Source organism: Solea solea, chromosome 15, assembly GCF_958295425.1.
Source record: "Solea solea chromosome 15, fSolSol10.1, whole genome shotgun sequence".
NCBI lineage: Eukaryota > Metazoa > Chordata > Actinopteri > Pleuronectiformes > Soleidae > Solea > Solea solea.
In genome coordinates, this window is record NC_081148.1 from 18,651,171 (window position 1) to 18,668,179 (window position 17,009).

Below are 17,009 nucleotides of genomic sequence, written 5' to 3' on the forward strand. Positions count from 1 at the left end.
GAGTGGCTTCCTGTCATTAAACATCGCTCTCCTCACAGCACTCCTACCCACTCACTAAACATTTATTGTAGAAAGACAGAGGTTCACGGTGCAGAGAGTGATGGTAATGAAAGAGGTACCGATCTCCCTTTCAGCCAGTGACCATCAAACTGATTTTAAAGCTGGTAATATAAGGTTTAAAACAATTCCATTGTGTTACTAAAGTGGTAGGCCAGATTACTAGAAAAAAAATACTGTAGTTGATTGAATTTCATCCAAGTGGTTAAAATTGTTATGATTTCAGAACACAGCTCTGTGTCCTGGGCTCCTCTCGTGAGACGAACATGAACAGACGGTTATTTCATCCACAACTCAATGCAGTCTCTTAATCTCTGAAACTCTCTGCACATCCTGACATGTTTTATTGCATCTACTCTCTATCGCGTCACCTCTATATTCTCTATTTGGACTCTTTTTTATTATTATTCTTTGCAGCGTAGGCAGTTGTTGCTAGTGTCGCAATCGGCCGACAGAAGGGACACAGATCACACTGTCGTGAAACAGCCAATATAGGAGCCCCCCTGTTTTAATATTAGCAGGGACATTGTGATATCTACTGCATATAGACGACATGCTCTATACTCTGTGTTTTTTGTTTTGCTGTCTTTTTGTCATAGGAGCATTTTCCTGAGCCTGACTGCAAATAATATGTCATATTCAGTGCCGTCTGAAATAGATGTGAAGCTTAGCTCCTTCCCCTCTGCCATTTAATCTTGTCTTGTGTGAAATCTGAGTCACCCTTGCCTCTTTAGATTTCTCTCCTTCACTTTTTTTTTTACTTTGTTTATTTTCTGTCCTTTAATTTTGTCTGTCATTCATTTCTAACCCTCCACTTCTGCCCTTTCATACCTCCTGACAGGCTCCTTCTGCTGCCTTGCTTTGCTCGCTATTCTCTTTTATTTGCTCATTCCTCTTCTTCTTCGTTTCTCCCCGTCTGTTATTCTGTCAGTACCAAGGTCAGCACTCGGGGGAATGCTATCTGCTATTAGATGAAAAACAACTAAATTAGGAGGTCTTTCCTTTTCATATTTGTAGCCCTGCCCTGTTTCTATAATGCTTCAATGCTCTCTTCATTACGTGTCTTTCTTGTTTAACTTATTTAATCCGGCTCGTAATGCATTACGATACAGGGGAAAGGTCTCCTTGTAAAATGCAGTAGTAAAAATGAAAACTTAGCCCCGCAAGAGTATGAAGCGTTTCATTTGTATGAATGAAGATGACTTAAATGTGTCTCAGTGGACATTTAACTTGAAAACTTATGCTTTTACCAATCAGTGTAACTCATTTGTAAGCCGCACTAAAGTGGCTGCTCACCTCAACGTTCTCCAAAAATAGCCCTGTTTTCCATTAACTTATGTTTCAGGTAGCAGCCAGAATACATATGAGCCACCTGATTCGCTGCAGCAAAGTAGCTTCTGCTGCATCATTAGCTGACTTATGATGAAACGCGTCTACCAGTCACTGTTTATACACAAGTGGACTTGTACACCTCTCATTTGGACGCTTTCAGCAGCATCTACTATTATAAGTATTTGTACAAATTTAATCAAGCACATTCCAGCCTGTTTGTTTTCCTTTTGCATTCACCTCAGGAAATATCTCATATACTGTGTACATATATATATGTGTATGTAGAATTATAATCATATTGAGAGGAAAGTTTAATCTCCTTTAGGATTTTACTCAATCCCTGGCTAAATCGTGTCTCTGTTCAATCTCCACATATTATTAGATACTTGTCTTTCAGTTGTGGTCGTGGCTGTATGCGATTGCTGCCGTGACTGTTTGAGTTTGACCTTCAGCTGTGAATTAGTTCTGCCCTGCCCTGGGTCACAGAGGGAGGATTTCACTCATGATTAAAGATTGTTTTACCCACTGTATCCTTTCTCTGTTAAGCCCAGTGTGCATGGTAAGATTTTGGGGGTGAAAGATGCCGTATGTGAAATTTTGTATTGTTAGGGAGGTTCAAAGACGAACTCGTGAAGTGAACACTTCCACACCAGTGATTTTTGTGTGTATCTGGCTACAGTTAATGTTCTGCTGTTTACCACAGACACACGGTAACAATGCAAATTATTATTATTTTTTTTGTATTTTACAGTCTACATGCATCATATTTAACATAAATTAAGATTTGACAGCTTGCTAGGGTTGCCAACTTCCTGATAAGAAAACAAGGAGCACTTATACTGTATACTGTTTACGTATTGCACCCCATCACACACTACACACTTTCACAGTTGAGTCAAAGTTGCAGTTTTGCTGTTTTCAATAGTATTTCTATGTATGTACTTTCTATCAACCAAATATGATATATACATTTTATTATATTTTTGCTATTTTCTTTTCTTCCCCTGACCAGTATCCTCCTGTCTGCCGGCTCTGCGTGGCAACGATACACAGGACTCACAATGAACCGGACAACAGAATGACGAATGACAGGAAGAGGATTTTATTTTACCTCATATATATTGTGCATCTTTCATAAGTCATGGTTTTTGCCCGTTTTTAAAAATAAGGAACAAAGTGCATTCCGTATCTGTTGAACACAAATACAGAACAAATCCTTATTTGCACAGAATGATTGGCAACCCTACTGCTCACATTCATATCCATAAACGTCTTGCATCTTCATGTGACCGCTCTCCCATAGGCACACATATTCCTTTTACATGCATCATCAACAATAATGGAAAATGTCATATCTGTGATCTTTTGAAGCGGGAGACCTGTATGATGAGATGGTCCTTTATTGATCCGTGACATGAGAAATGGAAGCCGTCGCACCAAATTTGTGAGTAAGATTTAGCTCTAGAGGTCCGTAATCTGCTTTGTCAGTGACGTCACTGCTCAGCATACGCACAATGGCAAAACTGGCGACACACACTCTGATGTGACCATTCTCTTGCGTGCATGTTGCATGGCGGCATATATGGATATACACCCGATCTAGGACCACACACTGATAGCGACACAGATCTGATTTGTAAATCTGAGTTGTGCAGTTGTGTCTACGTAGCCCTCAAGAAATCACATCCGAGTCACATCAGTGTAAAACTCGGATATGAGTCACTTCAGGTACTTCTGGTAATCTGAGTGTTGCCAGATTTATTACATTCGCGTTGCACCATGTGATTTATTATGATTTTACGAGATTGCGGAACGCTCACAGTCGGTTGGAGGCATTACTGAGGTGGGAGGTGAGAGAACTTTTGCCCACCCTGGGATTAGAAAAGCAGTTTTCTTTACGTAATGCCATGCACCCCATCTGTAAACGGTTGTAACTGTGCGTGTGCTTCTCTTTTACACGCTGCACATTAAGTGTGCGTGTTAGTTAAACAGTGTAATGTATATACTGTATGTGAATGTAAGTGCGCAGGTGTTGCCCCAGCAAATCAAATCCTCTGGGGAAAAAGTCTGATTTATTTGTGGAGTAGATTCATCTTGTAGATGGCACATCCGCTCCCCTGCCCAGGGCACTGTGCTCGCTCAGAGAGCGTTGGCCCTGTGCTATGCAAACATTATGAGTATGCATATTCAGTGACTGCGTGTGAAAAAAACCCATTAAAAGCCCTCGCCTGACTGCAATAGTGTGTATATTGATACGCAGCAGCTCAGCCCGGCTTGCCTCAAACCTCTCAACGTCGCTGAGATTGAACCTGACACGTCAATATTTGCTAAATATAGAACCAGCAAACCGTAATCCAGCAAATAGTGTGTGTGTGTGTGTGAACTGAGGCTTTAAACCCTCAGGATCTTTTAGTATTAACAAATCATTTTTGAAGGGAAAGCAGCTGCTTCCTCTCGCCTGATATTTCAGTTACACAACAGGCATGTCTCCGTTTTTACATCCACTGATGATTGTCATGTGTGGGAATGCCTGCGTGTGCTTTTGTTTGTTTGCGTGGGGCCGTTTTTTTTGTGTGTGTGTGTGTGTGTGTGTGTGGTGACACGTTTCTCATGCTGTCAAAGCACATTGTGTGTGAGCGATTACCTGTCATTGGAAGCATTGAGCTCTACTTAATTCCCCAGTCACATCACTGCTGCTGCTCTTCCATGGCTCTCCCACTCTGCTTCTCTTTCTAACCCCTGCCAGGTCTCTGTCGGTTTTCTGAGTTCTCTCTATTTGTCATTTTCTATTTTGCCTATGCTAAACCTACAAATCCTACATGAAAGGTGATGTCAAGGTCTTGATGACTGTGGTTTCTTTTATCCGTTTCCTTTATTCAATGGCAAAATTACCAATGTTGGTCCTCATGAAATTGCTGCGAGACCGAGCTGCAGCTTCCACCACTATTGGCCGAGTTTCCACCGAGTGTAACGTATTTTTACATTTCATTTTGGGTACCCTTCCTTTGGGTACCCATGACAGTCAGCTGATCGGGCGACGAAACGGTGTTTCTTCAACAGCCACAGCACTATTTTTATACAAAGCTTGATATCTTGTTGAGACGGCTACAAACTGAGCAGAAAAAACGAGATGCTCCATTGTTATCTGTTGTGTTGTGCTGGATGTTGTATCTCGCTGACACGGCCATCCAGCACAGTGTACACCCCGCCTACCAAATAAAAGGTTCTAAGTCAAAACACAAGCCTGACCGAGAGCATTACTGCTCCAAACTGGCCAAAGGTTGTTGCTGATGACGACGGCTCCATTCACTCGCATTCAATTATAATGGCTTTACTGGCTGAAAGCCAGTTTTACGTTCTCCTTTTTTCCTTTCCAAATAAGCTGATAACGTGGAAAGTCTGTATATAGTAAATTACTAATTGTTAATTGATTTATTCTCATTTCTGTTAATATGCCAGAGTTTGCCAAAAGGTTTTAGTCCATAGTACCCTAATGTCACACTTGGCTCCCCTTTAAAAGGAATACAAAATAAAATCAAATGTTTTCCAATTTTTCATTTTTATGGTTTTCAAGAGTGTGATTTTCCAAATAACCTCATTTCCATTTCTCCTCAGCACTATATGCTGTTTGAGCCTCTTGCTTGTGTTTCGTCTGAGTTATGAGAAAAACCTGCCTCTGCTTTGCTTCTCCAATTAGACATGGATGCAGTATCTGCAGCTAATGGGAAACTGGTGAATTGATTGCAAGGACCACGTCTCGCAGCAACACTATTCCTACAAATCCCTTTCTAATGGCTACTCTAACTAATAATTAGTCTGAATCTCAGTACTGTGTATGTGTTTTTGTGTGTGTGTGTGTGTGTGTGTGTGTGTGAGAGAGTATGGTAATGTTCATTTACCTACTATGTTCATGCAAGTGTGCACACCTGTGTTTCCATGTGCTCCTGAGGCTTTTTAACTGTGCCATCTGTCAAGTCAAGGTTGTGCCAGGTGGTAAGAGAGCTGTCATTAACAATTGGCTGAGTATTTGATTTTGTGAATGATGCGGCCTCTGATGCGCTGTGACATCGTTTTATCAGGGATTTGTGTTATGCAAAGTTAAGGCAGAATGAAGGGTTTCTCTACTCCTTATTGGACCAGCAGACACTCCCTTATTAAAAGATTCAGCTCATAAAATTCAGGCCTTCTTAAGTCTATGATATCTTAATAGTGTGTTTGCTGCTTTTTCTTGCTTTAACTCTGCCTTCTCTTACCCGGAAACTGTAGTTTTTCAATCCAGCAGCAAAGTCCACAGAGAAAAGAAGTCATTTTATGTCACAACACACATGAGTTATTCACCCACTGCTGTCTTCATCAGTTAGTTCAAATATTGTGACTTCAGTGTTGGGAATCCTTCATTTGGAATGACCTAATTGACACAAACTTACCAATCTAGGCAGCAGTAGACCAGCATCTCCTGCATTGTAACAAAGTAAAAAAATGCCGTTTTAGAGGTTTTTTGTAGGAGAGTTGGGGGTTTATAACCCTAAGTTTCCATGTGTCAAAGGCTGCCATGTTCTGAAGATATTGTGGACTTCAGCAGACTTTTATTAAATATCTAAATTCTGTTTTTTCCATCTGTCCCTGCTGGCTACCATGTTGTCAGTAAAAACAAGTGCGTGGCCCTCAGGCGGGTCCACGGAAATGGTATGACAAAGTCAGTGTCAATAATGTGTCAATGCCTCATACAACCACACTTCAAGAAACCTCAACTTTCCGTTTTAAACCTTTGACCTTTCAATATAGGTCCTTTACACTAAACTGGCTGGACGAATTCCAGTTAGTTGCTTCAGTTTGTGTTAGTCCTTTAATCACTGTTTATGTCGTGACTTTCCAAAGCCCCGGACAACGTTGTTGTAAATGTTACTCATTAGACCCGTGTTTTCTCACTGTGACGCATCAAAATGTCTGCATAAAAGCAGGGACGGTTCAAACCTGAGGATGAAGATGAGTCAGTGAATCAGCGTGCAGTGTCTACTGTAGAGGCATTCAAATTCAAATTGCAGTCTTTTCTACTTTCTTTGCATGTAGGTGGGAACATGAAATGCTTTTACTTCTTACACCCCCTGCTTTGGAGAACATGCTGCCTGCTGATGTGACTTTAAAAGTGAAGAATTCTGTTGAAATTGAGACATCCTTGCTACAGTAATTGGCTACAAAGTAAGTTCATAGCCACTGTAAGCTTCTTTACTGTAATTTTTAGTGTAGTGTAATGTTTGTTTAATGTGATTTTACCATACTACTTTTGAGGTGTTTGCGCAGGTTACATTTCAAATTGAAGTATATATACATGTATGGAGTGATTTCGGCCACTGATGCATTTTTTTGTCATTTTTCATGCAAACTGTTTGAGTAATATCAATTTATAGAGGCCTACATTTGAATTAAAGTTATTATGTAACTGGTGCCCCTGAACAATTATGGTGTTAAAATGATGTTACATTGCATTTGGTGATGATGGCAATGCTCTTGATAGCAGTGGGAATGGTTTTACAGATGGGTATTTTCTTCTGATACTGGATGCTGGATTTTGGACTCTTTTTTTTTTTTGATTGCCCAATCTGTTGGTTTTGTTACATAAAACTTGGCAACCCACACTGCACTGTTTGCTGCTTTCCAGTTATGTCACTGTTGAGAGCACTAACCAATTGGCAGGAAGCCATTGAATCTCTGTATGTATGTGGGAAATGTAGTCACCTGCGGGCTTTCCTTTGTCCGATTCTTAAGTTCACATCCAATAACGGCATAACTGCTGAGCTTGGTCGAGTTTTTAATTACATTTTCATGTTGTACCAACTGTGAATTTTGATTGATACTATAGAGCTCCAGACATCACATGACTCCGTTTGTTTACTCCGCCATGGTGACAGGAAAAGCTTCTGCAAAAATTAACCACTTTTAGTTTTTTTTGGCCACCCGAGTTCACTGCACAAATAAATCCACAGAAAGCAAGCACAGAAGTTGTCAGACTGAATACGTCTGACCGTTATAATGCTCCCGGGTGCTTTTCACCAGTATGGAAACGGTTGGAGCAGACTTTCCTCCACACCTGCAGTAACCCTGACAACTTCGACTTTGGCTCATCCTACTCTGGAGAGCACTTAGATATTGCAGTAAAAGTCCGTCTTCCTTGAGCACTTTGAGATTGGTTTTATGGCTGTGACCCACCTTTGCGACCTCTTAGGAGCTTTAGGCATCTGATTAAATATTCCTCCTGCTTTGTTGTCGCTGTCTATTTTGGCATCCCACAGCTGAACAACTATCTATCAGTTTTTTATCAATACAGCCAGCAAGATGACTTGCCTGACATGTTGCCTGGTATACATGCAAGGTTATATCTAGTGCCGCTTCCAGCCAAAATGGCGTTTGTTTGGATTACGACCATTGCATGATGGGATTGTGTGACAGTCGTTGATTGTGATACAAATTAGATTGAACATGGCAAGAAAGACGCTGACGCCATACGGTTTCTCGCAATAGTGCAGTTTATATGTTGTCTCCTACTTCCGGGTCAAGGACCGGGGAGGAAATTTTGGTGCATGTGCAGAACAACAAGTCCGACTCCAGTCTGACTATGCGTATACAAGCAGGATAATCCGGCTATGAATCGCATTATCCAGGTATGCTAGTCCGACTAAGACTAGCTAGATTTTAGTCAGACTAACGTGTTAACATGACAAAACCAAAATCATTGTTTGACTACACTCGGACTTTTAACATGCATGTAAACTGCAGGTTATATACATCTATGATTTAGCACAGTGCCGCTTCCTGCCAATATGGCGTTTGTCTGGATTACGACCGTTGCATGGTGGGATTGCGTGACATCGGCTTCCTGAGCTCCATACAGTGACGGCTGTGTGCATGTGGACCAAAACCCCACGATCCTGCTCTTCAGTCCGTGTGGCTGACAGACGTGGTGCGAGCTCCAGTGAAGCATCTGTGTTTGATGATTACTCTGCACTGTGGGAGGAAGCAGCTGGATGCTGGAGACAGCTTGGCTCTGTTCCACAGGAGGCACAAGGAGAAAGAGTCCAATGACAATTCTGTTCGAGGCTAGACAAAAGCTAAAAAATTGGCATGAATTAAATCTTTAGGGAATTTGTTCAATAAACAATGGTCACATTATTTAGATATTGATCTCATCTTATTTATTGTGTTTTTAAAATACCTTTTTTTTTTTTTTGGAATACAATGAAACCTCTCAACCAAGCTGTCCGTCATCATTAGCTAACACACATACAACAAAATGCCAGCCAGCATGTGAGGACAGATGTAAGCCTCACGGCAGACGTTTGCATCCAGACAATGGACAGAGAATCTATTTGCATTCCCATGTGTTGACTGGGGACATGGATCACCTATATTAAAGTGACGGCACTTCACTAGTTTATACTAGTATCGACCGCGCTGAGTAAATGCCAATCTTAAGTAGGAAGACGCACAGAGCAGGAGGCTTTCTAGACGGCCGAGCACATTAGTTACAGTATTCGCTCGTGTTTCAATCAATAGAGCAGCGAGACTGTTGTAGCTGTGTGGTTTACAAATTAGATTCATGCTCAAATTGGAGGTGCATATACAGCAATTATATAAATGAATGCCTGGGATTTAAAAAAAAAAATCATGTAGTGCTTGGATCAGATAAAAAAAAAAGGGGTTTTAAAATGAAGGAACTCCGTGAGTAGTGTCTTCATTATATTTAACCATGAGGTCAGGGTTAGTTGTTGTGGGTTAGGGTTAGTTGTGACACTGGTGGGATGTACACACCCCATGGTGGAAACACAACCCAGACTGTACCGTGTATCAAGATATGATTTTTATTTCTAGTCCCCGAACAGTTTATTTTATTGTACGTACACAGTGCAGAAGGTTACACACGTGCATGAAAACACCAGTGGTCAGTGATGTGCTTCATTGATCGACATGTTTGGTCGTTTATCCACATCTCAGGTGCAGCTTCATGCCTGAATGCTTCTGTATGTGGAGGTATGGTTTTGATAACCTGCATCTACTCTGCAAACATCCATTTGTCCTCATTAGAGTCGTCACGCTTCACTTCGCCACTAAACCTATACCCATTGTGTGTCCTTAATAGTCGGTCTGAATACCACAGTGATTGTCATTATCTTCTTTGTCAGCTCTCTTCAGCTTTGTTTACCCATCTGTTTGTATCACGGTCATCAGGAAACACTTATGTGGGATTGCTGCTTCTCTTTGAATGGTTCATTTTTACAGACTGGTACTTTTTATCCAAGGGTTTACAAAAAAAATCCTCCTCTGAAAAGGTGTTTGTTATTTTGACTATAACCAATTATTACCTTCAGCAAGGAGCTTATGTCTTGTGTCTTTGAGCATCATGACTCAAAAAGTTAAGAATGGATTCTGATAAACATTTCTGTTGATGCAGGGTAAGAATACTCTTAGATTTTCAGTGCTTTTTGCCCTAGTTACAGTTAGTTACAATACAAATGTATCAAACAGTGGTTTGAGTCTGTCAAGTTCTGCTGGAGAAGTTCAAGAGCGTCAGCCCTCGTTAGCCCAAGACGAAACACTGGCTGCTGACACTACGTTAAATATGTTCATGAACGGCGTAATGGTTCATATCCTCATTTAAGAGATGTTTCTTACGGCAACTGATAATGGTTTCATAGCTCTTGATGTGCGTTGAGGGAAGGAAAGTAAATGGTCTGTATTTATAGATCACTTTTCTAGTCTTGATGACCACCCAAAGCTGCTTTACACTACAGTTTTGCCATTCACCCATTCACTCACACTTTCTTACATCAATGTGCAGCACGTTTTCTATCACTCATCTTTTATACCCATTCACATGCTGCGGGCACAGCCGTCAGAGCAACGTGGAGTTAAGTGTCTTACCCAAGGACACATCGGCATGTAGACTAGACAGGTCATCTTCTAAACTTTGGCAAGACACTCAATCTAAATCTCAATTGCTCTTGGTGGCCGTGTCAACAGCTGTAGATGTGCTGCAGAACTGTAGTGTTGGTGCTTTGCTTGGTTGTCAAGGCTAGAACTACCATTACATTTCAGTTGATGGACTAATTGACTAGTTCATTGCAGACGTACAGTAGGTGACTTATCTACAATTACTTTAAACCACACACACACACACACACACACACATGTGCAAGCTCAGCTGATCTCTCTCTTGATTTCTTATCTGCACCACTTCAAAAACAAACCAAAAAACAATTTCTGTTTCTCTGCCCCATTAAAGGGCACCCTGACCTATGCCTGACTTCTTTATCTACCATGCTCTTCCCTGCTCGGAGCTGTGTGTATGTGTGTGTGTCTGTCTGTGTGTGTGTGTGTGTGTGTGTGTGTGTGTGTGTGTGTGTGTGTGTGTGTGTGTCTGTGTGTGTGTGTGTGTGTGTGTGTGTGTGTGTGTGTGTGAAACTCCTTTTTCATCAGACCTTATCCACTTCCACATCTCAGTTTGAGCCGCGGAGACTTCTCTGCGTTTACTTACACATGTGAGCGCTCTCCTAAACGCGACCTTCAGTCTGGGGTTCATTCTCATTTCGTGGCTGATCGTGAGTTGTCTCAGTTCGAGCTCGAGCCACGCGTCTGTACCCTAACTTGCGTCCACATCAGCGCTCATTACTCGCAGTGTTCAGAAGAGTGTTGTGAAGAGGCTCGTCCCCACTGAGAGAGTGAAAAGCCGCAGCCAAGATTAGCAGTAAGAGCTTTTCTTGACAATGAAGTGTCGTGAATAAAGCAGAGGCTAATCCTTCCTTCACAGCTGTTGGCTAGATGGCCATTTATGGGAGGTTTGGTGGTTGTGTTCTGTTTCCATCGCCTCTGTTAATCCGCAGCAGGCAGCTGAAGTGGTTGATGAGACGCTTCAGCACTTCTCAGTACACACACAAACAAAACAGCACATTGGCACCCGAGCTCAGCCTGAGCAAAACACGCTGAGCATTGAAAGGCTTTTTCATTTTTCGGTGTGTGTGTGTGTCTATATATATTTATATTGTGTGTACCGTACGCACACATGAAGCAATAACATCCTCCAGTCTGAGTCACAGGGTGGAAATTAAAGCTCGGGATGATCCCTTCTTCAATAAGCGAACGCTTCGTTTTGACAGATCATTAACGAGACATTATCTTTCATTAGGCGCCTCTGTATTACTTATTCAACACCCATAGGACACACATGCACATGCACAAATGGAGGCAAACACACAGATAACCCCTGAAACACACACCATTCTAAACCCAGCAGTGATTAGACACAGTAAATTAGAATCGCTGAGTTCATACCTGTGTTGCCTGATTTGAATCTCATGAATGTCCACTGGACATTCTTCATGTCGCTTGCCGTGGTTAGACTTAGGCCACGCCCAGACGGAAACGGCACGAAACTTAAATGATCTTTTTCTTTGCCGTTTTTAAAAAGTTCCCCGCAAACACGGCATCGTTTCAGGAAATATCTCCGTCCACACGGAAGCCCGACTCTAAACGCTGTAGCACATATCCCAGCACTGTAGTCACCAAAAAACAGAGGAGGACGTTGTGAACATTAGATATAACAACAGAAACGGAGACCGACTAAAACGAGCCAGAGGAAAGAAAGGAAAATGATGTCTGTTTGTTTAAGTTTACGGTTCGTACCGTTTCCGTGTGCATCTTTAGTGATTTTTATCAACTAGCAACAACAACTTCCTGTCATAAACCTAAATACTTATACCGCAAGAGTAAGATCCATCTAACTGTATTTACTGACACACAAACACACTGTTTTTGTTTAGTCAAGTAAAAATTCAACACTTTTTTTCACCCCTGTGTGGGAAATATCTAAAAACAGGACGTGTTCTGGTGATATCTAGCGTCTTTTCAGGCTGACTTTAGTTTCTTTTCATTGACAGTAGTTGGTAACACTGTCAAACAATCGCCAAACACAAGACAATGAACCACAGTGCGCGCAAGAGAGGCGGGAAAATGTCCTGAAGTAGGGTATTTGCGGTCTACACGGAAACGCAAGGCCAGCATTTTGAGATTTTCCCCTAAAACGCCGTCTCCGTGTGGACGGCCTCTTATTTGTACATACAATGAAGTGGAATTGCTGTCGCTCCCATTCATCTCTTTCATTCCCCACTGGTATCATAGCTCACTGATCACGCAGCCACTTTACAGATGGTCAGAGTAATTACACTGACAATGAGTTCGACAGGAGAGCAGAGCAGGCGGTGCTGTAAAGAGGATCCTGATTTAACAAAAAAAAAAAAAACCCACCGAGGAGCATTATGAGAGGGAATCATCACATCAGGTACCTGCTGCTCTGGCCTCTCACAGTGGAGAGGGGGAATGAGCTCCGACAGCGTCACGGGTACAACTTTTTGTTCGGCAGCATGAAAACAACCCTCTGGCGACATTAATGGGACAACACATTTCAGAGTAGAGGCTGAGGCGGTTTCCGGCCCACCAGACTCCATCCATCTGTCTGCTCAGTGCATTGGCACTTTTCTGTTTGCTCTCTCAATCATATCCTCCATCTACCCACAAGCCCCTGCTTTCCATTTATCTTCCTTAGCCGCTTCACTCTGCTCGCACCTATAAAACCCGTACACCTGCTTCATTCATGCACACCCCGGCGATCTATCAGAGGGCGACTTTATGGCCCCCGCCCCCACTGATGGCTATTTAGCTGTCCTTCCCCCACCCATGATAATATGTTATTTTAAGTATTTGTCCAAACACGCTCGCACTGTTTACTCCGATGACGCACCAATGACAAACGGGTATGGTTTACGGCAAGGCAATTTATTGTGCCAACAGATCAATGACGCATCGGGGAAATGGGAAGTGATAATGAGATCGCTGTGAAAGAATATTGAATAGAGATGAGGGATGTGACGAGATTATGAGATAAATGGTGTCCAACATCATGTTTTTCCACGTGTAACTGCGTATAACTGATAATACGGCGAAAATGGTCTCCAACAGGTTTAATTCAACCTCGCTATCTATTCTCTCTCTCTCTCACGCTCACAGACTCGACTGACTTGCAGGGGCATGTGGATGATTCTAACTGGATTCTGTGTGCTTGGTTGCTGTCACCGCTTCGGTACACAAGCTCAGGTTGCAGTGCCCTGATGAAAGGGCACACACACACACACACACACAGACACACACACACAGCTGTACTAGTGCTCACACAATGCCCATTTGAAAATCAATTGGTGAACCTCCTGGGAACACACTGGGAGACGATAATAAAGTGAGGTTTATATCTTTCCAATCTCATGGCTTTGATTGTCATGGTGCTGTGATGACTAAAGTGAGCACAACACAATCAGCAGAGTCAGGATTTTGTAGTTTGTAGCGTGAAACGCAGCCTCTTTGTCTGATATATAGCACTTTTCATTACTCTGTGTTTACGCACAATGTAACGCTCTAACAAGAGCAATAGAGGTTGAAGTACCTGCATGGTGTTCCCTTCCTGTATGGAGACATACTGTAGTATTTAATACTTAAAAAAACAAAACAAACAAACAAACAGCATAGAGACCTAAAATATCAAAAAACTAATATTAGTGACTAATTCATTTATGAACAATTATGCATGTATTTGTGGTTGTCCTGACAGTATCTGCTGTACTTAGGACTCCCCAAATCCCAAAATCAGGAGAAGAGCTTCAAAAGGCTTGTGGTAAAAGCCTTAAATAATTTATAGAATATATTTTAGGGAGACGTGGTGGTTATGTATGATGACAAAGCAGTAGCAGAACTTTATGATGTCCCACTTCCTTGATTTTAAGTCTTTCATGTCTAGACTAGGGCTGGGCAATAATTCAATAGTGTATATTTCCATAAAAGGTTCATTAATACAAATATAACTTAGGCTCTCTGTCTTGACATAATGTTTATGCTTTGTGAAAACACAGCTTGAGAACAAACAACGGATACCGATATTAGATATTTTAGACCATTTATGAACGTATATAGCTGTTACCAGCACATTTGAAAGAATAATTCACCAACTGTGTAAAAAACATCATTTTTCCAAAAAGAAGAAATAAACAGCTCAAACATGACTCAGCTAAAATGCCTTTTCTGGTTTAATTTACATTTTTACAGTCTGTGCATAGTGAAGCATGCGATATATATGATTTATGGATAGTATTTTACATTTGTACCTGTCTGGTATCACATCCAAGTGTGACATTTTATCAAACATTGTATTGATATCAACTGATTTGAACATTTTGTGCTATGATAGGTTTTTGGCCACGTCCTCCAGACTGTGTTTCACTGACAGATACGGCACATGGCAGAGATTATGTAAACATCAGTCGAGGAACCATCATGTAGGTCACCTCCACATGATGCGCTCCAGTTTGTTACGAGTGTGTGAATCTGTTTGTGTACCTTTTCCACAGAGATGACTCCCCTGTCTGGACGGAGAGGACAGCGTCTGGAACGGACACCACAAGGACGCGGCAGGACTAAGGAAGATGGCGAGAACGGGCACAAGCAACGGTAAGAGGAAATGAAAAAGGAAAAAGTGAAAGCAAGTGAGTCAGAGAAAGGAAAAAAAAGTATGCACTTTACACTCATGAGTAATTCATACGGCTTTTTTGTTAGCCAGTAAACATAAAGAGATGCAACATTATTCAGCTGCTCTCAGTTGTGCACTAAACCTAAACCATGAGCTGTATGGAGTGTGGCGAGAAGAGAGGTTATAATACTTGGACTCCCACGCTGTCACCAACTGAGTACCCAGTGTGTGTGTCTCTGTATGTGTGTGTGTGTGCCAGCCACTCTGCCACACAAGGTGCTGTCCCTCAGGCAAAAGGTGACGTCGGCAGCCGCAGCCCAGCTGACATCTGTCAACATCTATCACAGGTTTTAAAGGCTCGCTGAGACAGCAAACGGACCTGAGGGTCAGTGGTTACGTTATTCCTCTTTTCCCGCATGGGTGGTGGCATCGGGGGAATAAAATAAACACAATCACAGTCAAGTGTGATTATGGGTGGGGAAAAGAAATCTGACACCGATTCGGTCTGTGTTTCCTCAAGGTTATTTTGTCGGCTCATCCGTCTCTGGCATATGGAGGAGGTAGAGGTTTGAGAAAGATGGAGATACATGGAGATGTAAGTGAAAGTGGGTGGAGACAGAGGAGGAGAGGGGACCTTTTCATTGCAGCAGACTTGGACGTCGTGAGTTAAAGATGCATAAATATGCTGCATTAACCACCTGTTAACACTATGTTTCTGAGAGTGCTAGGGTCAGGATATCCTCAACACAGCTTCCCATGTCATAATGATGAGTTCACATATAATCATAGTCATGTGACTTGCCTCACGTCTGACTTAAGTTGCAAATTTGAGGACATGAAACTTGACTTGATTATTTACAAACCTGGCAACCCAATGATGCTTTTGTGTTTTTAACTAAAGCTAGTGATGAATTGCAATGAAAACATGAGCAGATTTTTCTTTCTCTTCTCTTCTGGTTAATGTTTACATATGGATTATTCATCCATATGCAACTTTTCACTCTAATAAGCCTCATCTCTCCTAATTTATTCAAACAAAATGTTCAAAATAACTCTTTTTTTTAGCACATTTAAATGTAGAATATGTGGGAAATCATCCTCATTTTCTATACCCATATGACTTCTATATCCGTATAACTTGCTTTATTCTCGCAAGGAAGACTTCAGACTTGCTTGAAACTTGAAGGTTAAGACTTGTGACTTGCATATGTGTGACCTACTCCCATCTCTGACAATGAGTAATGTGCCACGTGACAGAAAGTAGTTCAAAGCATCTAGCACAAGATGACTCTCTCTTTTATTACTGAAGAAAGGCCTCCTTCTCTTGACTTGATGAACACATACAGTAATGCTACACCATGATGGCACGTATAAACTGTTAATATCAAGGGAATGGCAAGACAAGATGGAAACTCTAATTGTTTTAAAATGATGAGTATGTAGCTTGGAGCAGAACTGCTTCTGTGTTGATTTGGACTGTGTAGTTTATAGATCTAGAGGACATTTTACAACCTGAGTATATAAACAAAATTAAACATAAAAAACTCTGTGACTTCAGCTGTTTTTGTGCAATTTCTAGGGTGATTTGTGTGTGTAGGTTCATCTGTGTTTGCCGTGCTTTCGAGTCTGATTCTCATTCGACGTCATCAATCACTCTCTTGGCCTGTATTGGCTGTGTGACAGAGGCCACGCTGACAGCTCTGTGCTGTAAGGTCGGTGGCAGCGGTGAATAATGAGAGCAAGTGTCATTGAGACATTTGAAGTGCTTTTTAATACTGCTTAACCAGGAGGATTTCCTCTCCTCCCTTTCTTTGAGAACTTCAGGAATTTGAAATACAATCAGTGGCTGCTTTTCTCAAGTTAATCCGATTTATTTTCCCCTTTGCTGAGGTGTCGAATTGTTCTGGGAGATGATCTTTATGACTCTTCCCCCCCGTAATCCTACAGAAGTTGTGAATATTATGTGTCATGTCTGAGGAGAAAAGTCTGCTTTGTTTAGCTGTTGCAGCACAGTGTGTGACTCATTCTGGTTGGCATCGCTACGATTTGAGCACATACA

At 41.7% G+C, this 17,009-nt stretch overlaps 1 protein-coding gene across 2 annotated transcripts in view; it reads left to right on the plus strand.

The window, feature by feature from the left end:
- LOC131473877 (Kv channel-interacting protein 2-like) overlaps positions 1-17,009 on the plus strand; it is a 155,557-nt gene that overhangs the window by 38,395 nt on the left and 100,153 nt on the right. For both annotated transcript variants that reach the window (XM_058651469.1, XM_058651468.1), the window contains one exon: positions 14,832-14,931. In XM_058651469.1, coding sequence (XP_058507452.1) covers positions 14,907-14,931 — 25 coding nt within the window. In that variant the 5' untranslated portion in view covers positions 14,832-14,906. The remainder of the gene's footprint in view (positions 1-14,831; positions 14,932-17,009) is intronic.